Here is a 26,977-nt window from a genome sequence, read left to right as displayed (position 1 = left end):
TAAGGCACTTGGGGGTGGTTTCGACTACCCCCATGTTTCCCAAAGCCACCCTTCCCTCTTTTTTTTTAATCAATTTTTTAAAGCTTTTATTTTTTTAAGCTTTTCTTATTTTCAGTTTTTTTTTTTTAAAAAAAAAAAAAAAAAATTAATTAGGCATAGGACACGTGTCACCTTATTAAAGATGTTGACATGGACTTCCGTCAATTTTTTTACGGAAGTTGAATAAAAGTACCATTTTCCTCTTTAGTTATAAACGAGGTACCATCTACGATATGAAATGAACCATACGAGGCAAAAAATAAAATTGTTAAACCATATAGGGGTCCAACATATTTAACCCTTAGCTAATCACCCTCTCTCAAGTATTTCAGCCATTAATGCACCTTGGAAAGTCTAAATTATTTGTGGAATAAAGACTAAGTGAGAGTAACCAAACAAACTTTTCATTTCAAGCAAATGTGCCTTGTATCTCACATGCTCATCATGTTGCACACAGTCTAAAAAAAATGGTGGTATTGCACGACACATTTTCCCCTAATTTATTCTACGCTGGTGGAAGGGTCTTCTCTCCTATATAAGAAGGATTAGCCCAGGCGTTAGGGGGGAAAAAAATCACAAGATCATCATAGATCACCACAAATATATATAAAACAAAAACAAAAACAAAAAGAAAAACAAAAAAAAGAAAAAGAAAAGGAGAGGTAGATGCCCATTTCTTTTGTACTATTTTAAAAAATACTCTCAAAACTCTTATTTCGCCCTTATACACGACCTAACACTTCTCAAAAAGCCCAATCACTATTAACTTGAGGTCATGTCAATCACTGCTACAATGTCACTCGGCCGCATCCTCTTTCCCTTAATCACTATATCATTTTTCTATTTTATATGATTATATTACTACTGAGTCTGACATTGTAATTGTTGATTACGTTCATATAAATTTTCTTATTTTGTGGGATCTTGGGCTTTAGATTTTTGCATACCCACAGTGTCCTGATAGCCACCGATTGCTTCTAGTTAGTGAGAGTTTCAAGCTTAACTCCCCTACCCAACCCGAACTCAAACAATTGCCCACTTAGTCGGCCGCTATCACTTGGAAAACTGAAAATTCTTTGAAAAGTTGTTTGGTTGCTGAAACCAAGACAACAAGTGTCACACCCCCGTTTAGGCAAATAAGAGAAACGCGAACTAAAAGATAAATAAATAAGTAAATAAAGACAGAGAGTTACAAAACACAAGTAGTATTACTATTTATACCAACTATGATAGCAGTATCAAAATTTTACACTGAGGCTCGAGGTTATTTACAGCTCAAAAGTGAAGTGGTAAAGCAAAAGCTAGCAATCTACATTGCTAGAAAAACCACCACATAAATTAAAAGACTGAGATGAGTACAGTTTCCATTAACAAAATATGACTGTACTATCATGATCTATCAGCTCTACAGTCTATGTCCACGACGGAGTCCCCAGGTACCAAACTGCTACTATTTACAAGAATCTACATCCTCTACTAGTCCACTGTACAATAAGTCCAAGTTGCCCACGGATGGGGCCAGATCTGGGGGTCACTGACCACCAGGAGTCCTACAGGCACTCCTCCCCTCAAGACTATGATGTACACCTTCATCTGAAAATGGTTATAAGGGAAAGGGGTGAGTTTGACAACTCAGTAAGAAAATATCAATACCAGGAAAATAAAACATGCTATAAAATCATTAATTATGCATAATGACAAAAATATCAAAATGAGCAATTAAGACAGAATTTATAAGTATAATTAACAGATGAACAAGAAACATGAATAATCAAATCAATTCTTTTTATTTTCTCTTTTATCCTTTAACTGTGGTTTAACCCTTTATAGACTCTAAACCGCTGTTACCCGTGAGCGGAGTACGTTGGCTTTTGTCACACAGACCTATGGACTCAGCCTGTCGTCACAGGGGAGAGCCGATTCCGAGTTGGGGATCTTCCCTAGGTGAAGGCCAACCTCGGCTGGTAGCACACACCAACACATGGTATGCTTGCCATGCTACCCTATGGGTACCAATTCTAGCTGTAATAGTGCCTCAGGGTTAAACGGTTCCTGCACATGAACGTTTTCTGTAATACTGTGGGCTCTGCTTTAACTGTATACTTTATTTCAAAACTGTAAGAGCCGTTTTCATAACTGTAGTCATGTGCAGAATTAATTTTTAAAATCTCTTTTCTTTCATTCACTGGATTCATGAATAGAATCATATTCTTGAAATGCTCTTTATCATTTCTCTGATTATGCATAATTCATAATTTTTGAAATGTTCATAATCATAACTTTAATTATGCATAAATCATAACTTTAAAAATGCTCTTACTCATAACTATAATTTATGCACAAAATTCTTGAATAATAACATATGAGCAATAAAAGCTTCGCATTAAAAATCACATGATAAACGCTTTGTAAAATTCCCCAACTTTTTCAAAGATTTATAATAAAATCTTGTTGGGGTTTTTCGGTGTTGTATCCCCTTACCTTGATAGCCCTTTTTGACAGAGTTGCTTTTACCTAAATAAAATGCAAAGGTAAATTTTATTTAGAGGATATTCTGAAATTTAGAAAGCTGTTATAACAGTTAATAATAAACCTTAAAATCTAAATTAGAGCTAATTCTTACATTATTATTATATTCATACCTTTTCTAAAAAAAATAAAATTATTCTATCTAATTAACCAAAAATAATCCCATAATTAATAAAAAAAAATACCAAACCTAGAGATAAATTAACTAATAAGACTTAAATATCAAAACCCTACAATTTCAACCCCAACTCACGGGTCTACCCAAAAACACAACATCTACCGGGTAAACTAATACTAACCTAATAACCCACTAAAAACCTAAATCTACATGGCATAGAACCACCAAAACCACAGGGAAAATCCAAAAACTCAAACCGGTTAGCACAACAAATCAAAAAAAAACCCAAAGGCAACATCACGGAACTGGCCAAAATGATAACTCAAAACAGGACACACACACGGCCAGATTCTTCACCAAAATTCAGTGGCCGAAAAGCTCAAAGAACCACAAAACAAAACACCCATTCAGTTGAAACACTGCACACAAAATCATCTACATCCCAATATACTCGGCTGGCCCTTCAACTGAAAATTACAAACAAACCCACTGTTCTCTCCAACCAACCAGCCGAACCCACCAAGCCAACCAAGATCAAAAACCACCAAAACTCACACCCCACTTCACCGCACACCCACCCCAGCTCAACCAAAACAGAATTTTTTCTTGAACTAAGAATTTTCCCACAACATCAACCGGTTACCCAAGAAATCAACTCCCAAAAATGAACCAAAATCAACCCAAAAATGTATAAGCACAAGGATTAAACTTACCCATGGAGAAAAGGGGTGTTCTATGGTATGGGTACCGGAAAACATCACCGGAAAGTTCTCCGGTGACGTTGCCGACGCAGGGCCGCGGCCTTCCGGCCCAGCGGCGCCGACCGCCCAGTCCGGTGGCCCACCACCGACTGGGTCTTTGAACCTTCCTCCCCTCACTCTCTCGGTCAACACCCATTTCTCCCTCCTCTCCACTCTCGTCTCCCTCTCTGATTGTGCAAGGAGAAAAAATGAAGAAAAACAAGCAGAGAAGAAGAAGAAAAGAGGAAGGAAAAGAAAAAAAAAATAAAAACTTGAGGATATAGGGTCTGGTACACGCACGGCATGAAGAGGAATAAAAAGAAAATTGAAAAAGAAATGAATAAATAGTAATGGATATAAGCCAAAATTATTAAAGAGCTAATGAACAAATAAAGTGCACTAATTCTTAAGAGAAAATACCTGCAGATTTCCTCTGAGAAGAGCTTCTTAACTGAACTAAAGTAAGATGTGCAGAAAAAATAACTCAGCTCTTATAACTGTGACCGGTAGAAAATTGATTGGTGAAGAAGAAACTACTTACGTGAAAGATACGCAGCTCAACATGTCCATAAAAAAATGAAGCTTAAAACTTGCCACGTAACCCTCAAATCAGCCAGAATTTAATATATATATATATATATATATATATATATATATATATATATTTTTTCCAGTTATTACTACTGATTCGATTTTATCACTTATCTATTCTTTTTTTTTTTTTTTTTTTGCAACTAATTATCAAATCTTAAAATATTTTAACAATTATTATTATTATTAGGGTGTTATAACAAGAATACTTTGTATTCATGGCCAAAGTGACTTCGATCAATTGTACAAGGGATTTTTACAAGAGTTGAAACTTATGTCTATAAGAGGTTAAGTATCAGGAAATCTACATGAGCGGGAACTAAGGAAACTAAAATGGGCAAAATGAGATGACTCCTCTTGAGGCTTGTTGTAGGGGAGCCGGCTGAGCAGAGATTGGACGTCTGCATGCAAGGGCAGCTACACTTAGGACAGCTATTCATAGAAAACATAGACACTTGTTTTTTGTGAAGGGCTGTTGTTAGTCTACGAGTTGGTGGAACAATTCTCAGTTTGTTATGCACCAGGCAAAAACAGATGGCACTGTGCCTTTTGGTGAAAAGGTCTGCAATCTGGTCCAAGGTGGAGATGTATCAAATTTAAATATCGCAATTAATGACTTTCTACCAGATAAAATGTATGTCGACCTCAATGTGCTTAGTACTGGCATGGAAAACAAGATTGGAAGCTAGGGTAATGGCTCCAACATTGTTGCACCATAAAATAGGAGGAGAAGGGAGACAGATGTGTAATTCACACAACAACATGTGAAGCCAGAATAGGTCAGCAGTTCCTAAGGACATAGACCGATATTCAGCCTCGATGCTTGAACAAAAAATGACATGTTGTTTCTTGGCCAACCAGGAAATCAGATTAGATCCTAGGAAGATGCAAAACCCTATAGTGGAGCGCCTGTCGTCCAGGTTTCCTGCCCAATCGGAGTCACAAAAGGCGTTGAGGGAGACGTTGCCTTTGCGGTAAAACTGTAAATTGAACATTTGAGATACCGGAGCACTCTCTTTGTTGTTGTCCAATGAACTGTGGTAGAATTGTGCATGTATTGGCACAATTGGTTAACCGAGTATGCGATGTCTGGTCAGGTAAGTGTGACATATTGTAAGGCACCAACTACATGGTGGAATTTTGTAGGATCAGGAAGGGCTTCATCATCGAACTTGGACATCTTGGAACCTGCTATGCAAGGGACACGATATGGTTTAGAATCAGCAAGGTGGACACGATTCAGGAGATCAATAACATACTTTGATTGGCGTAGGTGAAGGCCTTTAGGGATGCGGACTGCTTGGATGCCAAGGAAGTAATTGAGATCACCAAAGTCCTTTAAGGCAAAATCTGATTGCAGCTTGTTAATGAGCAGGTTGATGGCAGCAAGATGATTTCCTATGATGATAATATCATCTACGTAGATCAATTAAAACACATGAATAAAACCAGTATGATAAATAAATAAGGAATAATCCACATGAGATTCAACAAATCCATGTTCTAGCAAAGCAATGGATAGTCTCATGAACCAAGCTCTTGGGGCCTGTGTTTAGTCCATAAATGGATTTATGCAGCCTGCATACATGATTAGGAAAGGAAGGATCCACAAAGCCCGAAGGTTGTTCCATATACACCTCCTCATCCAATACCCCATGAAGGAAGGCATTAGAGACATCAAGTTGTCTTAATTGCCAATCAAATTGCACTGCCAAGGCTAAGAGTAACCGGATCGTGGCTGGTTTTATGAATGGGTTAAATGTTTCATGGTAGTAAATTCCACTATTTGATCAAATCCCTTTGCTATTAATCTGGCTTGAACCGGTCTACACTCCCATCAGACTTTTGTTTTACCTTGAAAATCCATTTGTTTCTCACAACGTTGTGGTGAGAAGGGCATGGGCACAAGGTCCAGGTTTGATTGGACATCAAGGCATTGTACTCACTGCTCATGGCTGCAATCCACTCGGGTTTGGTGGAGGCTTGTTAGATGTGGAAGGTTCAAGGGGTGAAAGAATAGATAGTAAGGTGGAAATGGGGTATTGGGAGACTTTATGCATTTTGAAGTCAGGAAAGGTTTTTGGTTTGAAGGTGCCAGTTTGGGATCGAGTGAGCACCTTGGTTGAAGAGGGTCAATAGTAGGTGGAGAGAAATGTGGTAAAGGAGATGAGGATGTGTCATTGTTAGTGTTGGTTGGGGAGACAATAAGAAAATGTGAGATTGGAGAGTGTGGTTGTTGAAAAGAAGATTGAGAATCAGTTTGAGAATCATAAAAATGAGATATTGTGTAGTTTGGCTACTAATCAGAAGATTGGGGATATGTTTGAGAAGCTACTGGGAAGGTAGAGGTGGGGGTGTGAGGATGGTGAGCTGTTTGAGTGAAAGAATCTAATGGGTAGGAGATGTGGTTGGGGTTACTAAGAGTTGTAGTAGGTAAAACAAAAAGTGAAGGAATAAATGAGGTGCCTGAAGTTGCCGTGAGCTTGTAGGGACTTGATAAGAAAGTCATACCCTTGGCAGGAAACTTGGATTCTTCAAATACCACATGACGTGAGATATATATCTTCTGAGATTGAGGATCAAAGCAACGATAACCACGCTGGTTAGCACAATATCCTAAGAAGATGCAAGATTTGCTTCAGAATGATAGTTTGTGTGGTGTATATGGTCTTAAGAGGGGGAAGCAGAGAAAGCTAAAAGACCTGAGAGATGTGTAGTTGGGTGGTTTATCAAAAAGTTTGAAAAATGGGAATTCATGGTCAACACGGGAGTGGGCAGCCGGTTTATTAGATAGACACTTGTTAGGAATGAATCTACCCAATGTTTGGATGGCAAACCTGATTGAGGTAGAAGGGTTAGATCAAGCTCCACAATGTGTCTATGCTTCCTTTAAATGACTCAAAAGACGCTGGAAAACAGCAATGGAGGGATGTTGAAGTCTCTGGTGCCATACCATGTCATTAGTCTTGACTCCTAGGAGATCGGTAAAGCCCTTCAACTTATTTTGAGAAAAGCGGTAGAGAGGAATGAGGTACAGACCATTCTCACTAGGTCCCTAGAGCATCATGATTCCTATCAATGTGTCATTAACAACGAAACAAGAGCCAGTTAGTTTAAACATGTAGTGGTTGTCAATGCAAAATTTATTGATGGATAACAAGTTTGCAGATGCCGAATGACAGAGAAGAATATCTTTGAGCAGAAACTTAGAGGAGGAATTTGGAAGATTATAGTGAATTAGAGTAGAGCCAGTGGCTTTGATATCCAAACCTGTACCATTCCCCACTCCCACGGTTTCATTTTCTTCAAAGGGAACATGATTGTTGATGGAATTTGGGTCTGCTGTGATGTGAATGTTTGCACTTGAGTCTGCAAGCCAATCTTGAGTTTTGAGGTCAACATTGGTGTGTGCTACCATTGCTACAAGTTGGGTTGGAGGATGCCTGCCTTGGTAGGCATAGTTCATTATGTGGTAACAATCCAATGCACAATGATTTAGCTTGCCACAGATTTGGCAAGAGGTACGGGTGCCTTGCTGAGTGGGAAACTAAGAGCTTCCTTGTTTTGGTCCAAAGTAGCCTTGTTGTGAGTTGGTGTTGTTGTTGACATGTGGTGAAAACTTGGGAGCACGATGGCGAGGAACATAGTTCTTGGGAGAGAATCTAGGCTTCCTATTGGATGGAACAAATGGTGGCCTGGTGTTGCTAAAATGAGTTGAGTGAACGCTAGTATTTGGTGACTTGTTGGTTTAGAGAGCAAATGATCCTATTTTTGGAGTGATGGAGTGTTGTTGTTGATTTTCCAATAGAATTTCATGACTTAATAGTTCAGCCTGAAAATCTGCAAAACTCATATCTTTGTTACAACAGGAAAAGTTAAAGATGGTGACAAAGGAATTAAACGCAGGATTTAAACCACTTGTGATGAAGGACGTGAGTTCATCATCATCCACGGGTTTTCCTCCGGCAGCCAATTGGTCTGCCCAATTTATTTGTTGTATTGAGATACTCAGTGCAGGTTTTGCTTCCCTGCTGCAAGTTTTGGAGCTGCCTCTTAAGGTGTGAAATCCGAGACTTTGATTGAGATGCAAACCGGGTAGTTAGAGCAGTCCAAGTTAAGTAAGAGGTATTCAACCCATACATAAAAGACACCAATGATGGTGTTAACGAGCAAATGATCCAGTTGAGGAGTTGCTGGTCTCTTTTCTACCATAAGACATAGGCATGATTCAGCTGTTGTTCTTGAGTTTCAGCATTGGTCGGTGTTTTTGGCGGACAAGGCTCGGAGCCATCTACTATCCCCAAAAGATCATTGCACTGAAGGATGTGCAGAAATTGAGACACCCAATCAAGGTAGTTGGGGCCATCAAGTTTGACAATGTTAAGAGGTGTTGAGTTGGGCAAGGTGAAGGTTAATGAAGTGGAGTCAAGGGAAGGGATAGTGGTGGATGAAGAAGAGGAGTCTGTAGAGGACGTGGCCATGGAAAAGCGTTGGCTTGTTGAATGCTTTGATTCCATGAAAATTCTTTGAAGAGCTGTTTGGTTGCTTAAACCAAAACAACAAGAATACTTTTGTATTTATAGCCAAAGTGGCTTCAATCAATTGTATAGGGGTCTGCAGAGGACATGGCCATGGAAAAGCGTTGGCTTGTTGAATGCTTTGATTCCATGAAAATTCTTTGAAGAGCTGTTTGATTGCTTAAACCAAAACAACAACAATACTTTGTATTTATAGCCAAAGTGGCTTCAATTAATTGTATAGGGGATTTTTACAAGAGTTGAAACTTATGTCTACAAGAGGTTAAGTATCAGGAAATCTACATGAGTGTGAACAAAGAAAACTAAAATGGGCAAAATGAGATGACTCTTCTTGAGGCCTATTGTAGGGGAGCCAACTGAGCAGAGATTGGATGTCTGCATGCAGCAGCGGCTGGGGGTGTGCAAAACCGCTTCAAATCACACCGACCGGCTATCCCCGCCCTGATCCAACTCGCCAAACACGGTTTTCACATTCAAAAATGCAGACACGGTTTGGGTTTTTGCCAAACCGTTCGAGGCGGGGCGTGGGTTGTGTTTTTAAAAATTACCGAGTCCTCGCCCCACCCTGCCCCGCATCACACAGCACATATAAGACCTAAAAAAATAAACCCTAACACCTCATCTCTTTTCCTACCTGCACTGCTCTCGCTTCTCACTCTCCCAGTCTTCATTTTCTCAATTTCTCTTCACCTTTTCCAACCGTCACTTATTCGTTATTTCTTTATCTTCATCTTCTTTCTGAGATATGTACAGCCTGTTTATTCTTTATTTTTGTTCATTCTTCATCTTCGTTCTTTCTTCATTCCACTTGTACAGTAACGAAGAGATGAAGATGCAAAGGGTTGAAAGGGTGTTGAAGAGATGAAGAGATGAAGCGTTGTTGCGTTGAAGCCTGAAGGACCATGGTGGAAGCATTTAGAAGGCGCGTGGCGGAAGCTGAGGATTGAATGGGCACTAATGTTTTACAGCTGTAAACTACAGATGGTTTGACAGTACGTTAATCATTTGGATTCCTTTCTCTTTGGTTTTGCATCTGTAAATGCAAGTATTAAATGCTCCCTTAAATGGATTATTGAATTATTACAGAGACTTTTCCATGTCCAGAAAGACTTTTCCATCTTTGAAAATGGAATTATTAATTATTAATTAATGCTCATGTGCATTTGGTTAATCCTTTGGATTCATTTCTCTCGTGTTTTGGCAGTTTTGCATTTGTAAATAGAATTATTAAATGCTCCTTGTAATTTGTAAATAAATTATGAAATTATTAGTTTATTATAGAGAGACTTTTCCATCTTTGGAAATAGAATTACTAATTAATGCTCATGTTTTCCATCTCTGCAAAACATTTTTTTTTTCCTTTTGTCTCTTTTCATTTTCTCTTTATCTTCTTAACCCTGTTGAACCTGCCCCGCACCCCCCCACTCCGCACAAACCCGCCTCTCATGGATTAATCCTTTTTATTGCGGTTCATGAGTGAAAAATTTTTCACCCACAAAGTTGCGAGGCGGGGGCAAAAAAGACAAAAATCCGCCCACCCCTACCCGTGCCCACCTCTAGGGGCAACTACATTTAGGACAGGTATTCACATAAAACATGTCGGTCCCCGAATTTGCATTGTTGACCGGAATTCACTTTAACAACAACAACAACCAAGAGTGCTCCAAACAGTGAACAACTCTGCTTTTTATAATATGGACGCTAGAATAGATATAAGCAAGAAACAAAATTTAAAGTGGCCAATTGTTTTTGTCTTTTTATTCGACTGGTAAATTACGGAAAGGAGAATCATATTCATGGCGATTGCTTTGTCCATTACCAAATGAGACAGACCATTTTTATATGTCGCCTGGTATATAAAATATTTTCTTGCGTCATACTTAAGAATGTGTGATTGGATAAATACTTGGAACACAGCATCTAATTGGACCTAATCAATGATTTTCACCTTATTTTATTGCTTTTAATTTATGTTAATCAATTTTACCTTGGCAGTCATTAAATCCATCCATTGTTTAATTTGAATCAGTCAAATAGTTTTTTACCAGTTTACCACGATCCATCAGTCACCGATTAGGCAATAAAAAAAAAAAATAAAAAAAAAAAGATTTTCCATGCCAGGTGATATTTTTAAATCGACTCATTTTCCACATTCGGATACGGGCGCTTCTCTTTTACTCTACCGCCAATTTAGTACACACTAATTAAAGATTAAGAAATCTATAGATTCGTGGTGCGGTGCCAACTGTATTTTGGCTGTCGGATAATTAGTTCCTCGCTTCTTCCTCTTGTTTTTATTTAAATATTTCTCTTACTTGAGGGCATAATTGTTCTTTTGTTTTTGGTAAGTAAGGTACAGTTGTAAAAGACACTGTTATTGCCATGGGCCCATGGCCCATGTGATGAGATTATCTAAACGCTACGTGATACGCGGTCGTATTGTTTAAAATACATACACTTAAAGGACGACCTCATGAGTCATGACTCATGAGTCTCATTAGGGGTTCTATAATATTCTTAAAATATATATATATATATATATTATTTTCTGTCCAAATTTAATTTAATTTTTTATTTCTCATCAATTAAATTTAAATCGTAAACCAAGCACCGAAAGACAAATCCATTGGATCTAAATAGCAATATTCCACAGTTCACAGCCTCTAAAAAAGTCTAAAGCAGCTCCCAAATTAACCCATTTGTTAATTACCCTACAGTCGGCACTCGGCAGTCCAGAAGCAACCCTCCATAAAGTCAGCAGTAAACACTTCCCTCCCCCGGAGAGAAAGAAAAAGAGAGTTCAACTCGATCTGATCGGGTTCTAAAATCTGAAGAAAACCCACCGGGGGTGTTAGTTGAGAATGCACGCAAAGACGGACTCAGAGGTGACGAGCCTCGCACCGTCGTCGCCTACTAGATCTCCTCGACGGCAAGTCTACTACGTGCAGAGCCCGTCCCGGGACTCCCACGATGGGGAGAAGACGACGACGTCGTTCCACTCCACTCCGGTGCTTAGCCCCATGGGCTCCCCACCTCATTCCCACTCCTCCGTGGGTCGCCACTCCCGCGAGTCCTCCACCAGTAGGTTCTCTGGGTCTCTCAAGCCCGGATCCCGCAAGATCTCGCCCAACGACGGCTCGCGCGACGGCCAAAGGAAGGGTCAGAAGCCCTGGAAGGAGTGCGATGTGATTGAAGAAGAGGGGCTTCTTGAAGATGAAGATCGTCGGAAGGGTATCCCTCGGCGGTGCTATGTTCTCGCTTTTGTTCTTGGCTTTTTTGCTCTCTTCTCAATCTTTTCCTTGATTTTATGGGGTGCCAGTAGGCCTATGAAACCCCAGATCACAATGAAGGTATAATTTTACTGTCTTTAAATAATAGACCAGAATCATTGTAGTTATACGTTTTTCTAGCCAAATTTCGAAATGGGTTTCGATTAATTTGCATATTTTTCCTCGCAGAGTATAACATTTGAGCAGTTCAAGATTCAAGCGGGTTCAGATTCTACAGGGGTGGCCACTGATATGATTTCCGTCAATTCCTCAGTGAAATTTACCTATCGTAACACTGGCACATTCTTCGGGGTCCATGTTACATCAACACCTCTAGATCTATCTTATTCCCGACTCACCGTAGCCTCTGGAGCGGTAAGACGGAAAGACCTTTATTTTTCCACATCCCAAAATTCGAGAGATCCTGGTCTCAGAATTCTACTTTGAACTTTCCTAATTCGGTGAATTGGGTATTGCAGGTGAAGAAATTTCATCAAAAAAGGAAGAGCCAAACAACAGTTACTGTGGCAGTGATAGGTGATCAAATTCCCCTGTATGGAGCCAGTTTGAGCAGTTCAGCGGGGACGGCGACTCCGCCGGTGCCTCTGAAATTGAACTTCGTGATTCGATCTCGAGCCAACGTTCTGGGGAACTTGGTCAAGCCCAAGTTCTACAAGGAGATTGATTGTTCTGTCACCTATGAACCGAAAAAGCTCAACGTAGCAATCTCTCTCAAGAATTGCACGTATGATTGATACAGGTCTGGAGCGAAGCGATGAAAAAAATGCAATAGTCCTTTTTTAATAATTTATTGTTTAAATTGTTTATTAGTTCTCTTTGTCGGAGAGAAGTGGAGAGACAGCTCAGCGGTCCACTTTTGAGGTATGGGCAGGGGAGTGAGGAACGCGGTTTTGTACTTTTTGGCTGCCCAAATGCCCGAAGAGTGGGAAACAGGTTGGATTCCGTTGTAACTTGGAGTGATGGGTGACCTTTTATTGCAATTTTAAATATATTTGTAAAATTAAGAAGTAATTATTTGCCGGCCCCTCAATTATGTAATGTCATTCTTTAGGTTAATGTAGTGTTATTATTAAGTTCATAATGATGCAATAAGATTAATCTTCAGAATTTTGTCTGTGTTACAAATTGTCGGTGAGGATTGCATTTTGAGGTTTCAATCTCTCGTAATTAAAAGAGTAATTAAAAGAGTAACGATTGAATATTACCTAAAAATGTAATTTTTCACTATTTTACCTATGTGGTAAGGTGGTCTTCTACTATTTTTTAAATTTTTTTATTTTTTAAAAATAAATTAAGGTAGGGGACCACCTTACCACATAAGCAAGATTGTGAAAAATTGTATCTTTGGGTGGTATTCAATCATTACTCTAATTAAAATGGGTCAGGCTAATGAGGTTATGTTATTGGTTTCTAGCAGTGTTTTTTTCTGTCTCATAAATATGTACTCACAAATACCTATATATGGCTTCTGTGCTGTAGTGGTTCAATGCAGCACAGATGCTGTAAAAATATTAGAAGGCTCAGATTTAATCACATTTCTTTTAAGTCACACGTCGTCGTTTTTTATCTAAAAGTCTTCTTCTTCCCTTAGGACCCTTACAGAGAAGACTGATTTTGCTCAATCCTTCGTTGCACAATTTCACACATACAGTTATACTCTCGCCCATGAAAATCAAGAGAGAGAAAGATGATGCGTTTTTATACCTTCTGTTGCAGCTTCAATCCCCCTTCTCTCTCTCTCTCACGGCTTCACCTCGATCTATTTCTCTGTCCTCACACCCTCTCTATACTTCTCTATGTTTTTCACTGAAATCTTCAACTTCGCAGCTTCTTTAACAAGTTACAAGCTTGATTTTGTTCCGATGGAACTCAAAATTGTGAACAAATTGAAAGAACTTCTTGTATCATAGTTTGCCTTGAAAACAGGCGTCAATTGCCTCAACTTTTTACCCACATTTTGTTGGGCACCACGACTTCGTATGGGTTAAGGATATTGGATTTAAATCTGGACCGTTGTTATTTTTACAGCAGATCTTTCCTCAAAGAGTGCTCAGGTGAGGGAATTTCAGAGAGAGATAGAGAGAGAAAACTACCTCAAATCCATAAAGTCCCTTACTGATTTCTTGCTCTAAAGTTTCCTCTTGAAATTTCATAGAAGCATAATTTTTTTTGCTGGAGAAGGAAGGGTAAGTGGCTTCTTGTTTGAGGAGGGAAGGACATTTGAGAGGGGAAGAGTCGGAGAAAAAGACACGTGAAAGAGAGAAGGAGAATGTGTCTTCTCTGTAAGGGCCCTAAAGGAAGAAGAAGACTTGGGGAAAAAAACAAAAGAAGACTTTGGGAAAAAAAAACAAAAGAAGAAGACTTTGGATAAAAAAAAAGATGTGTGGCTTAAAAGAAATGTGATTTAATTTGAGCCTTCCAATATTTTTATAGCATCTCTACTGTAGTGGAAGAGTCAGATATAACTTTTTAATAAAAATTAATTTTTTTATGAAAAAGAGGGTGACGAAGGGAGGATGAGAATCTCATATTTAGCATTTCCACTACAGCACAGAAACCGGATCCCCTATATATATACCCGCAAACAAAATGTTTAAGGCCTTGTTTGCTAAGGATTTTGAAAATATTTTTCAATTTTTAAAATTATATATATATATATATATATATATATATATATAAGAGTAACAATAGAAACCATATTTTGATTTTATAATTATTCTAAAATACTGATGTGTCAGTCTTAATTAACCTTTTGCTTTTTGTTTATTTAACAATGATCTATCAAGAGATAGTTTAGACCGGTAGATTACCATTATGTAGGTACTTGTGAATTCCATATATAAAAAAAAAACACTTGTTTTTATTTTTTATATATATATTACAATAAAAACACTTGCTTAAAATTTATTTTAAAAATAAAACTGTTTTCCAAAAACCATTATAAAAGGTACAAGCGTCGTTATTTGCTCCTACTAATGTACTCAACATGTGACTGATCAAATAATGATTTTAATTAAATGAGTAATTTTAAAAGTCAACTCATTTTTTGATAGACACATAATGTACTATTAGAATTACTCATTACCATTTCCTTATTTTTCACATGAATAATGTAAGGAAATAAATTAGTCAAAAATTAAATCATCTTAAAATGAACCGACGATTAATGTTCATTTGTTTCGACGCAAAACGTTTTATTATGTAAAATGTTTTTTCTTATCTTTTGGTGTTTGGTATAACAAAAAATTATGGTTAAATTGAAAACATTTATGGTTGAATAGGAAAACCTTCTTTAATTTTTTGTAAAATGATTTTTTTTTTTTAAAAAAAAAAAAAATCATAAATCATTTTTCGAAATTAAACTTCTTCTTCTCAAATCATGCGGACCACCTTTGGACCTTCATCATACCACCACCGGAGTTCGCTAGACCACTAAGCAAATTAGGCAATTATCTAAAGCCTTCAATTTAATAACGCCCAAAATAATAATTGATAATAAAACTTTATTCCTTAAAAAAAAAAAATTAGGCTTTAATTATGGTAAATACTCTTAATTAAGGCATCCGATTATACTAAACTGATAATTATAAATGAAAAAATTTTAATGCCTAAGATATAAATATTATACACAAGGCTTAAAAAGATAAATAATATTAAAAATCAGGGGTAATTACCTTTTCTCCCCATGAACTACCGGCTTGTATCATTTTAACCCCACAAACTACCACTTTGACAAAAAAAGAGTATCAAACTACATTCTTTACATACTTTGCCCCCTTTCGTCAGTCTAATTCATGCAAATACTTAAATGTCCTAGTTCAATTTCAAAAATTACCTAAATATCCTCATCTTAAACAAAAAAAAAAAAAAAAAAAAAAAAAAAGAAAAAAAATAAAAGAAAGCCACCCCCACCTCAGGGGTGGCGGCCTTTTCCTCCAGTTTTTTTTTAATATATTAATTTTAATATTTTTTATAAATTACTGTAGATGGCATTTTGGTCTTTAAATCGAACTTAACGGTAAAAAATGGCATATTCCATCAAAGTTAATGAGATTCCTTAACGGAAGGGGGCAAAATATGTAAAGATGGTAATTTGATGCCCTTTTTTGGTCGAAGTGGTAGTTCGTGGGTACAAAATAACACAGGCCGGTAGTTTATTGGGGGAAAAAGTAATTACCCCTAGAAATCAAGAGAAATGTTTAGTTTTATTTTCTTGCTCATCTTTGATGTGCAAATTCACCATTGAATCTATGAGACCACATGTGAGTTCCACAGATTTAGTGATAGATTTATAAAATGAGTAATGCTATCGACCATCTTTTTATTCTCTTTTAATCATCTCAAAGATAATGTGTCTTTTAAAATATCTATTGAATTTTGGATAAATCACTACTAAATTTTGATCAATTTGAGATTTTAAAAGCCATATCAACTTTAGATGAATAAAAAAATGATCTATAGTATTACTTGTGCATCATTCAATTTGTAGCATTAAACCATTAAAAACCGACATTAATACTTTATATCCCCATATCTCCAACATTCAATTCTCGAAAGTCTCATAGTATAAAAAATGGAAAAATCGATATAAAGTATTAATATCGGTTTTTAATGGTTTAACGCCACAAATTGAATGCTTAGTGGTAGGTCTACTTGTGAAAGCTTGGTTAAAAACGAAAAAGAAAAATAAAAGATTAAAAAAAAAAGGAGGTCAACGTTCTTTTGGAAAGCAACTCTCACATCCCATGGGATTTCAACCATAACTTGCACCCCAAAGACCATTGGCAGAAAATTAATTCATTACACAATGAGATGATTTTTTTTTAGTGAAATGAGATGAATTGTTAGGCCAAAAACGGGGGAGACATTAAGATTCTGATTGAGTTTACGATTTTAAATAACGAATTTTAAAATGTGAGATTTAAAAAAAATTAATTTTTAAAAACATAGTTAAGTATTTGGCAAAATCGCAGTTTAACATTTAAAATCGTAAATCAATCTTTAAAATTATGCGTTTTTTAAAAATTATCATCTTATCTGCGATTTGAAAAAGTAGATTTTTTTTTTTTTTTTTTTTTTTTGTTTTCAAAGCGCAATTTTTAAAAACGCAATTTCGAAACAATTTATATTTTACGATTTGATTTAAAATTGTATTTATCGCATACAAAATCGCAACCCCAAATGTATTTTAAATATTTTTAAAGCAAACAATGTTTTATTTCTTTTTTTAAATTACTTTTATCTTATTGAATTGACGTGACTGCTCCCAATAAATTCCACTCACATAATAAGCTCTTGTTTAATAAAAGAAAAAGAAAAAATACTACAAAGCACTCTTACTGTAGTGGTACATGTAAAATGGAATATTCTCTTGCTTTTTTTTTTTTTTAAGTAATTCTCTTGCTTTTTTACTTGTACAGCAGATTGACATCTATTTCGAGAAGTGGTTCCCTGTCTGTGGTGGACGAAATGAATCCATTGAGAGCGCACCCGTGGCTGATCCAGTCCATTTGACGCCCCAACTTGCAACCTCGTGCGCTCGCGAGTGGCAACTCCAAGTGTCCAACAACCATTAATGGGATCGAGTCGATCAACACTCGCAGCCGCAGGATGCCAAGAGCCATGGATTCATGGCTTGGAGAAAAAAACTGTGTTCGCCTGGGTCCAACTCGGGCCCAACCTTTCAGTCCAACGCCGGCCCAGACCCGAGCCGCCCAAGTAAAATAGTCAACAAACGCCAAGGACCTTTCTGAGAGAATTTACGGAAATCGTAGAACGAATCCACAAATTCGAAAACTATGAGGAGCAACTAGAAAATAAGAAGAATATTCCTTCATTGCCATTTGCCCACTCGCCGCCCGCGGGTCTCTATATATCACGGACATTTTTTTCTCGTCGTTCTCTCTCTAACCATGGCTCTTCCTCAACATCAGTTCCAACAGCACTACCAACCACAACCCCAACCCCAACCCCAACCCCAACAACATCAACAACAACAATCCAAATCCTTCAGGTAAATTGCTGTCCCTAACAAATTGAATGATTTTTTTTTTTTTTTTTTATAATTTCATTATTCTCCTCGTCATTCACTTCCATTTCAATGTATTTATTTTTTTGAATTTCAGAAATTTGTACACAATCGACGGTCAGATATCACAGCCGATCGCCTATTACAACCCCAATAATCCACAGGATCAGTCTCAGCATCCTCCTTATACTCCTTCATGTAATTGCTCTCATCTTTAGCTTCTCTTTTAAATATAAAGAAAAGGAAAAGGAAAGATGATTCAAAATTTTCAGAAGTTTATGCTTTGGTTGCTCGTAAATTTTGGGGAAGTAAGTTAAGAAAGCCAAAGGATTGAACTGATTGAATTTCCGAGCCTCTGGTTTTCCGAGAAAACGAAAACAGAAAAATACAGCTTAGCTAGGGTTTTTTTTTTTTTTTTTGTCCTCGAAGAACAAATTAAGCTGAATTTTTCATGTCTTCGAGAAATAATTTGGAGGAAATGCAGGACTTCAAATTCCTTTTCCTTTACTTTCCTGCCCCCCTAATTTCTCTGCAACCAAACGGAGCCTTAAAATCTTCAATCTTTCGTTGGCCCGATTATATCCCAAATTAATACTTTAAACTTTGTTTATGTTCTAGTTCATATCGTAGGGTTTGCTCCTGGTCCTGTCGCTGCAAACGACGGTAACGACTGTGGGGCTGATTTGCAATTGGACTACGGAGTGGAACCCAAGAAGAAAAGACTGAAGGAGCAAGATTTTTTGGAGAACAATTCTCAGATATCCTCTGTTGATTTCTTGCAATCGCGGTCGGTGTCAACGGGTTTAGGTTTGTCCCTTGACAATACCCGCATGGCTTCCACGGGAGACTCGGCCTTGCTGTCGCTCATCGGCGATGACATCGATTGCGAGCTGCAGCAGCAGGAAGTGGAGATTCAAAGGTTCCTCAAAGTTCAGGTCTTGTTTCGTTCAAAGACTTCACTTGCTGCTGATTTTGAGTAGTGTTAAACAGGGTGGTAATTGGCATTTGCATATTAGTTTTCAGTTTATAGGAATGCTAGATTGATTTTGTTGTGCACGAATATTTGAAGCTCCAGAGGATTAGAAGACTTGGCATGTTGATCATTAGCAGACAGGGCCCAGACAATGCCGTGTTGCTGCTGTTAATGTGGTTGCCAGCGTCGAGACTTGTAACCTCGGTATCGTTAGGCCACCATTGGTTCAACTAGTTATACATAGGTTTAACATTGAGTGTAACAATTAGGATCAAGAGGAAAATTACTGATGGTGCGAGTTTATGTGTAAAATCAATTTTTCTTCCCTATAACGAAAAGAAATTGTATCCATATAGGAAAAAAGATAGAAAGTGTCAATAAAAAAGAAATAGAAACGCATATAACTATAGCTATGGGTGAATAACAAAACAAAACTAAACTAAAAAAAAAACCACATATGGCTTTAGCCATTGTCACCCATCCTTTGGTTTCACCAGAGGCCCTAGCTTCAGACCGCATTTGATATGTATCGAATGGAGCTGGAGGAGGCAGAAATGGAATGTGTGTTTTCCAATTGAATATTTGGAGATTCAAGTCTGGAAGTTGAGGATCATGGGCATATATGTATAGAAGATAGAGGAAAACAGTATAACTTGCTGGACTCACTATGATAGTGACTAATGAGCATGATCATAATGTGCTTGGATCTCTTTTGGCAAATAAATAGTTCAGGTCAAAATCTTTTGAAATTCTTTGACAAAAACTGAATGAGAAGTTGCCAACAAAGAAAGTACCCACTTTAAATGCCTTAGGTTGATTTTTTTGTGACAAAGTATATCACTTTTGAGTATTGCATGCAGTATATGCAATCCACCCTCACCCTCATGTGTGTCTTATATATATACCTATGATCCTCGTCTTAAAAACTTAACCTCCAAAAATAAACTTGGGAGAAATGGAAAATTCCATTACTGTAAGGTTGTTCCTGTCGTACCTTCCACAAGTTTCACCGGCTACAATTCTTTATAATCAGGCATCCATTTGTATCCTTCAATTCCCTTTAATACATATAAGATGCCACCTATGAATGCACGGCCTCTGCTGAAACCAAAGGATGGGTAACACTAGTTATTGGTGCTTTTTTATTGACAATTTCTTCTTCTTCTTTTTTGGGTTATTGATACAATTTTCTTTTTGTAGCGGTAAAGAAAAGTTGGTTTTGCAGTCAAGCTTGTTGCTTCAATAGTTTCCCTACTGATCCTCATTGTTAAACTATCCAATTATATAACTAATTCAAACAATGGTGGCCAAAGGTTGACCCCAATTGCAGGTTGCAACATTTGCGGCTGCACTAGCAGTGGCAGTAACATTACCGACTGCCAAAACGTTAGTCAAATTCCAGGTCTGAATGTTGTTGACGGTATTGTTTGAGCCCTAGTCTGATTATTATGACCACATTGTGTACACGAGGTTTCTTGACCTTTGCCCCAGTCTGATAATGATAAACATGTGTACATGAGGCTCCTCTACCTTTGGAGCCTTGAACATTCATGCGTAACTTCTCGAGTCAAGTTTCTTTTTAGCTTCACTTTATAGGAATTGGTTTTGTTGTATTTGTTGGAAGAAGTTACCATGTTAGTGCGGTTTAAGTTATCTTTGGAGAATGTGGGTGTTTATAATTATGTATGCACATGCAGATGATGTTTTACTGATTGTTAGGTTTAGTTAGTGTGATTACTTGTTAAGGTTCACGATTATATTGATTCTGTTTCAACCAGTTTCTACTATCATTGTTGGATAGATTCTTTGTTATTCACGTGCCCATTTATAAAAATGGATATAAGTATGTTTCACTTTCATTTCTGTTAACTTGGGTAAGTGACATTTGTAGCATAATCCGGTTCAAATGAACTAAATTCTGCTGAAATTTGCGAATCAATAACTAGGGTTGTTCAAATAACTGAAACACCCGACCCGAGCTGACTTGATTGGTCAGATTCCGACAATTGTAAGCTCGGGATTCGGTAGCCTCTCTTCATTTTTGACACCTGTTAAGTTGGAAGTTGGCTACAGGGTTGGGTTTCCAGCTTCTGACCCGACCAGACATTTCATACTATAAAATACCCTCCATAGAAACCCTAGCAATCACCCCAGTCCCCCACTGCAGTTGCTACAGCTCTTTGTCTCACTTTCTCCTCACAGCCGCTTTTGATTAGCGGAGCTTGCAGATAGGAGCATAATGCTGGAGACAACGTTCCTTTCTTGTCGATCTTTAGGCACCTTAACAACCTATTGGACAAATCTTCACGACCACCGATGACGACCTCAAGCCACTGTCCAAGTCCAGATCTGAGTCACCATTCACGTCCAGATTTGAGCCATTGTCCATGTCCACAGAACACTGTCCAGATTTGAGCCATCATCCTGGAGCCAAAAGCAGTCTCAAATCAAACCACCATCCACGGCCTTAAACGTATATGGCATTGACAATGACCCGACCCAACTTTTGAGCCGAAGATGTCCATGTTGACACAGGTCAAAACCCCCCGAGGTGCAGGTCGACTTGGAAGGATTTTTGTTTCCAACTTTTGTTAGGTTGGAAGTTGGAAGGGTGAGTTTTTTGACCCTATCGGGTCAGTGCCCACCCCTATCGATAACTTCAAATTGCTATTTTTGGGAAATATTGTTCGTATGCGTTGCTCTCATGCAGGATCTTTAGCTTATCACGTCTAAATATGATATGGGGAGATCCATTGCAATTATTGCTTTTTTGGGGAATGCTAACGATTCAGAGTTGGAATGATTTTTGTTTCTTTGAGGTTAAGGGTGGTTGAGAAGGAGCTATGATCATGTTACTTTGGATTTTCTATTGTATTTTCGAAGGAGCGGTTTTAGGGGGAAATGGTGCACATGGATGACAGATTATATCTCCTCGGTGCGTTTCTTTGTTTTGGGGAATGACACTCCCACCATGTTTTTTTTTAGCAACTCTCGACTCTCGTAGCTTGAGACAACGATTGTACTTGTCTAAAAGGGATGGGATTACCTTTATCGAGAGCACTTTGTCTAACTTGCCTACCTACTCCATGTCTCTGTTTCCCCTTAGGACTAGAATTGCCAACCGAATTTAGTAGTTATAGCGGGATTTATTGTGGGGAGGTATGGGTGATGAGGTTAAATTTCATCTGGTAAGCTAGTCTAAGGTGTGCTCTTTGATTTTTGAGGGGGGTTTGGGGTTTCAAAATTTGCTCATGTTCAATCGAGCTCTTATGGGTAAGTGGTTTTAGCATTACGTTCAGAAGAGGAAGGTTTTGTGGAGATTGGTAGACTTCAAATATGGGAGTTAGTGGGGTGGGTGGTGCTCTAATGGAGTTAGTGGGTCTCTGGAAGTTCCTTAGGAGAGGTTGTGAGGAGTTTTCTAGCTTTACACTTACTTGAAGTGGGTGAAGGTTCCAAGATCAATTTTTGGCATGATGTGTGGTGTGGTAAGCATCCCCTTAAGGAAGCATTTCCAGAGTTGTTTAACATTGCTTGCTTAAGGGATATATGCTTCGAAAAAGCTTGTATAGTTTATGAAAAGATTTATACAAGTTATACCTTTCGTCACCACTTTGTGGAATATCGTTAGGCATGAATATGTTAGATACATGTGACTCAATTGTTGAAATAGGTGTTACTTCCTCCTAATGCACTTTAAAATTTGTTAATTTTAATGTGTAAGAAATGTGCTAGTCAGTTTATTTATTTGATTCTCCTACGGTGTCTATAGTGTTGTATGTCTTTTTCTTTTACCTTCCCCATCTTGGGGTTTGGCTGGCAGTTTTGAGATCTAGTATACGTGTATGGTTTTCCAGCAGTGCATCAAATATGAAACTGAAGGACAGCTTAATGAGACGTGGCCTCTTACTTTCTAAATCAATGGATATAATCTTCTATGTTTTTGTTTTCCTTGAATCTCTTTGGTTTTCTCTTTTGGCCTCCCCATTTCTCATGGTCTTCCAGCAAGACCCTTTGCTTTGCAATTGCCTTGTGGGTAATTCTTTTCTTTGCATATTGTATTCAAAAGTATGAAACAAATTACCATAAGATTGCTATCAAATCAAACTAAACTGAAACTTTAAAAAGTGTGGTGTTGTTCAAAAACACACTGGGATGCGCACATAGTAATATCCTTTCTGGGTTGGGGGGGAGCTTTCCTGTATTTTAATTGCCCGTTTAGCATCCCTCACGAGCCAATAAGCATTCTGTGATTTGATTATTTGCACTTTATCCAGTATTTATAATTCTTTTCTTTTATTAATAGGGTGATCGGTTGCGGCAAAATATTTTAGAGAAGGTCCAGTCCACCCAACTTCAAACTATTTCATTTGTTGAAGAAAAGGTCCTTCAGAAACTCCGCGAGAAAGAGGCGGAGGTGGAGATCATTAACAGGAAGAATGTGGAGCTTGAAGAGCGAATGGAACAGTTGACTGTTGAAGCGGGTGCTTGGCAACAGCGAGCCAGACACAATGAAAACATGATCACAGCTCTCAAGTTCAATCTCCAGCAAGTGTATGTGCAAAGCAGAGACAGTAAAGAGGGATGTGGCGACAGTGAAGTAGATGATACAGCTTCTTGCTGCAATGGCCGTTCCATTGATTTTCACCTGCTTTGCAAGGAGAACGATGACGTGAAAGAGATCATGTCTTGCAAGGCTTGCAGAGTGAATGAAGTGTGCATGCTTTTGTTGCCCTGTAGGCATCTCTGCCTCTGTAAAGATTGTGAAAGTAAGCTCACTTTTTGTCCACTGTGTCATTCCTCTAAGCTCCTAGGCGTCGAGGTCTATATGTAATGAATACATGTGAAAGATCTAATTGTGTTGGAAGTTAATTCTGGCATTGCTCTGGTCATTTTGTTGATTTCCTTTTGGTTCTGTGCATGTGTTTTCTTCCTCGGCTCGTTTCTATTTTCGACATATTTATTAAGGATTTTTCTGCACATCCCTTTTTGAGAATTGTTCATTAAATAAATATTCTTTTATATTCTAATGTGAATAAATTGATGTCTCATAATGTATACCATTAAATACAACAAAATGAAAAGTTTATTCAATGCGTACCTTTTGAAGTAACATTATTTAGTGAGAATGGGGTGAAATTGAGGAGAATGGGGGTTAAGATGTATGAAATGAGTTCCAAATGGCCAGCCATCAAGTTTCTTTGACAATGGGGCTGAACAATGAAAATGAAAAGCTTCGGCTGAAAATTCACAATGGGAGTGGCTCATAGCTTAAGGTAAATGGAACGTAATAAAATAATATATGTGGAGACATTCAAAAGAATATCCCTTCCGTTTTTTCTATCCAAAGAAATGTTCCCCCTATATATAATGAGCAATAAAGATTGTTCGTAAATGAGGACTTTGTTTTCTATATTGTATTAATAACGAATAAATGCAATAATCATAAGAAGTTAAAAATTACAGACTATCCAAACTCATCTTGAGTTTGTTACAGAGATTCAAATTACAAAAACAGTGTGAGATCGATATAAGAAATACGATTATCTCATAGAATCATTGACTTGATCTTGTCTCTTATCTTCAATTACAGTTGGATGAACTGGAGGAGTCAATCCAATAACCCCTATATATATATATATATATATATATATATATATATATAATTCTATTTTAGTAGACTCATACATATTGGAAGACGTAAAAATCAACCTTTGGATCAGCCAAAAAAAAAAAAAGCCTACTAGCCCCTAGTAACAAAATTTTTTGGCCTATGGCCTCTGTTCATAATAGTATATGGCTTCGTCCCTACATATCATTCAATTGTATGACAGTTATACATGAGTCTACTATATATATAACGAGCATGTTTTTAATGCCTTAAAGAAACATAGTGAATTGTTTGCAAAGGTGAAAGGTTAATAATGTTAGACGAAATTTAAATGGTGAGGCTCACCGTCTTGCAAAGGAAGCGTTATCTCTGAGATAGGACTAATGTTTCCTTGAGAAAGTTTCCTAGTGTATTTCTGATAGAAATATAATTCTTTATCAATTAAAAATACAACTTTTCATCAAACTAACCTACGTGATAGGAAATCATATTTCTTTGAAAAAAAATAAATAATAATAACCTAAAAGCTGAAGCTCATATATGATTACCTGTCACGTAAGTTAGTTGGTCATATATCTTTTTGATATTATCTCTGCTGAGGATTGTGCTTAAATTGTTAGTTTACTATAAGTTACGCTAGTTTCTAATAATATATATATATATTTTCAATAATTGTCAGGAATTAAACATTACTTACACATTTGGGCCATTGGGCTTTTGTCTTGTTTCAATAAGAGTACAGCGAGCACGTGAAGGACTGACGGTGATGGAAGAGAGCCCAGCCCATACACTTTTTGTTTGATTTACTGGATGTGTGATCGACTGACCGTACGTACGTAGCAGGGCAAGGCAGGCACGGCCTGATTTAAAAAGCACTAAGAGCTTTTGAGCCCCATCCTGGAGCAGCCCAGGCCCAAACCAACTGGCTGCTTGTACAGACTATTGTCAACTAGGAAAACAGAGCTGGGTCCAATCACTAACTGGACTGGGCTGCAATTAAGCCAAGATGAGACCCACCCTCCGGAATTTAAAACACACTTCGAGACACGACCCTTAAGTCTGAAAAAGGTAAAAGAGTAACTTATATAACTCATATACAATTGGAATGACGTGGTAGTGAAAATTAACAATTTTTTTTTCCTCTCTTTTTCTGAGGGGTTAGCCTTGGTTGGAGAGGCTATGGAAAAAAAAATTTAAAAAAATTAAAGAGAATACAACATTATTAACTATATATCATCTCTATTTATATTTGAATTAGTAAGAGGAATTTTTATGAATATTGTGCTGAAACCTGAATTAATTCTAGTTTTCCTTTCGCTTAAAAGATGCTTGTAATGTAGGCTATATGGGAATTAACCATGGATGAAAAATGAACAGGCAGTTTGAATTCGAAAAAGGAAGATTATTTTCCCTAGCTATTTACTCGATCTCGATCTCTAATCTCTGTGGCCCGCAGCATCTAAACTAATTAGATTGAAGGCATTGGCCGGCAAAATCGTCAAAAATGGGACTTGAGTAAAGCCAAGAAAATATAGCGTAATTAACGTTGTACTATATAATAATACTTAGGTTGGAACTTTTGTCCTGTAATAAATATTGCATGTTCTATTTTTTAGTGTGTGGCATATATGGTAGAAGGCTTGGGAAGCAAGTTTTGTTTTGGTGTACTGTATTGGACAAAGTGGAGGAGTGCTTTTCTTTAGGGGGAGGGAGAAGATTGATCAACTTTTTTCTAATCATGCCTTAGAAAGTGATGACAAAGAGGAAAGTGAATATGCTTCCCCCATGATTATTATAACTATCTTGCAATCTATTATTAGTATTATTATTCCCACCACCTCCACTTTCACCTTCCACCGCAAACCCCAGCCGATCTAAGTCCTGTCATACTTGATCGATCATGCCCCTTTGCTTTTCTCTCTCTCTCTCTCTCTCTCTCTCAAAGCATAAATGAATGTTTTTATTTTTTTGAAATAGTAAAAGAAAGAAAAGAAAAAAGAATCAATGAAGAAGGAAGGAGTGTAAGTCTACTTCAGTTCAATCATCCAACTCCCCTCCATATTCCCTATAAAGCTGCATGTTTTCTCCTTTCTTTTTCTTCTTTCTCTTTGTGGGGTCTTTGGCCCGCCATCTCTAAGCTAGGCTTCCTTCCACTTTGTATCTCTACACCTCCTTTTCATATCGGATGTTATACATCTTGGGACTCCTTTATATTTTCTTTTGCAGTCGAAGTTATTCCTTCTTTAATTAATTAACTTGAGCTTTGGTTTCGTATTCTACTTACGTACGCTTAATTAGGTGCAACATATACAGGAGTTCCAAACTTCCAAATATAATTATTATTAGGCACTTGTTTGTTACCAATATAAAATAGTGAATTTAATTATTTAATTAATACTTAAGATATATGCTCATGTTAAATAAAAAATTATCCCAAAAATTTAAACCGATAAAAAAAAAGTGAATTTAACATGTTTGTTACATATATGTGTTTACTTAACTTACCCAGTTTAGAATATTAGA

The 26,977-nt window shown here is 37.4% G+C and overlaps 2 protein-coding genes across 3 annotated transcripts; both read left to right on the top strand.

The window, feature by feature from the left end:
- The first annotated feature begins 11,224 nt into the window (after positions 1-11,224).
- On the top strand, positions 11,225-12,955 carry LOC133866712 (uncharacterized). The gene is made up of 3 exons (XM_062303332.1): positions 11,225-11,905; positions 12,014-12,199; positions 12,304-12,955. The coding sequence occupies exons 1-3, from the start codon at positions 11,417-11,419 to the stop codon at positions 12,577-12,579; spliced, it is 951 nt and encodes a 316-aa protein (XP_062159316.1). The 5' UTR covers positions 11,225-11,416; the 3' UTR covers positions 12,580-12,955.
- Positions 12,956-17,706: 4,751 nt separating this feature from the next.
- Positions 17,707-23,735, top strand: LOC133866623 (probable BOI-related E3 ubiquitin-protein ligase 3). Of its 2 annotated transcripts, none has more exons than XM_062303210.1 (4): positions 17,707-17,858; positions 17,971-18,071; positions 18,504-18,808; positions 23,150-23,735. In XM_062303210.1, the coding sequence occupies exons 1-4, from the start codon at positions 17,758-17,760 to the stop codon at positions 23,675-23,677; spliced, it is 1,035 nt and encodes a 344-aa protein (XP_062159194.1). In that variant the 5' UTR covers positions 17,707-17,757; the 3' UTR covers positions 23,678-23,735. The 2 variants fall into 2 exon arrangements, with proteins under 2 accessions (XP_062159194.1, XP_062159193.1); XM_062303209.1 differs by having other exon boundaries at positions 18,492-18,808.
- The last annotated feature ends 3,242 nt before the right edge of the window (positions 23,736-26,977 follow it).

This window comes from Alnus glutinosa, chromosome 4 (assembly GCF_958979055.1).
Source record: "Alnus glutinosa chromosome 4, dhAlnGlut1.1, whole genome shotgun sequence".
NCBI lineage: Eukaryota > Viridiplantae > Streptophyta > Magnoliopsida > Fagales > Betulaceae > Alnus > Alnus glutinosa.
This window is presented reverse-complemented; position numbering and strand designations above follow the sequence as displayed.

Excerpts from the sequence above, each read along its gene's own strand:
- LOC133866712 (XM_062303332.1), top strand. The coding sequence starts at position 11,417 with ATGCACGCAAAGACGGACTCAGAGGTGACGAGCCTCGCACCGTCGTCG. Across the intron at positions 11,906-12,013 it reads AACCCCAGATCACAATGAAG|AGTATAACATTTGAGCAGTT; the intron begins GTATAATTTTAC and ends TTTTCCTCGCAG. Across the intron at positions 12,200-12,303 it reads TCACCGTAGCCTCTGGAGCG|GTGAAGAAATTTCATCAAAA; the intron begins GTAAGACGGAAA and ends TGGGTATTGCAG.
- LOC133866623 (XM_062303209.1), top strand. The coding sequence starts at position 17,758 with ATGGCTCTTCCTCAACATCAGTTCCAACAGCACTACCAACCACAACCC. Across the intron at positions 18,072-18,491 it reads TCCTCCTTATACTCCTTCAT|TTCATATCGTAGGGTTTGCT; the intron begins GTAATTGCTCTC and ends TTTATGTTCTAG. Across the intron at positions 18,809-23,149 it reads AAAGGTTCCTCAAAGTTCAG|GGTGATCGGTTGCGGCAAAA; the intron begins GTCTTGTTTCGT and ends TTTTATTAATAG.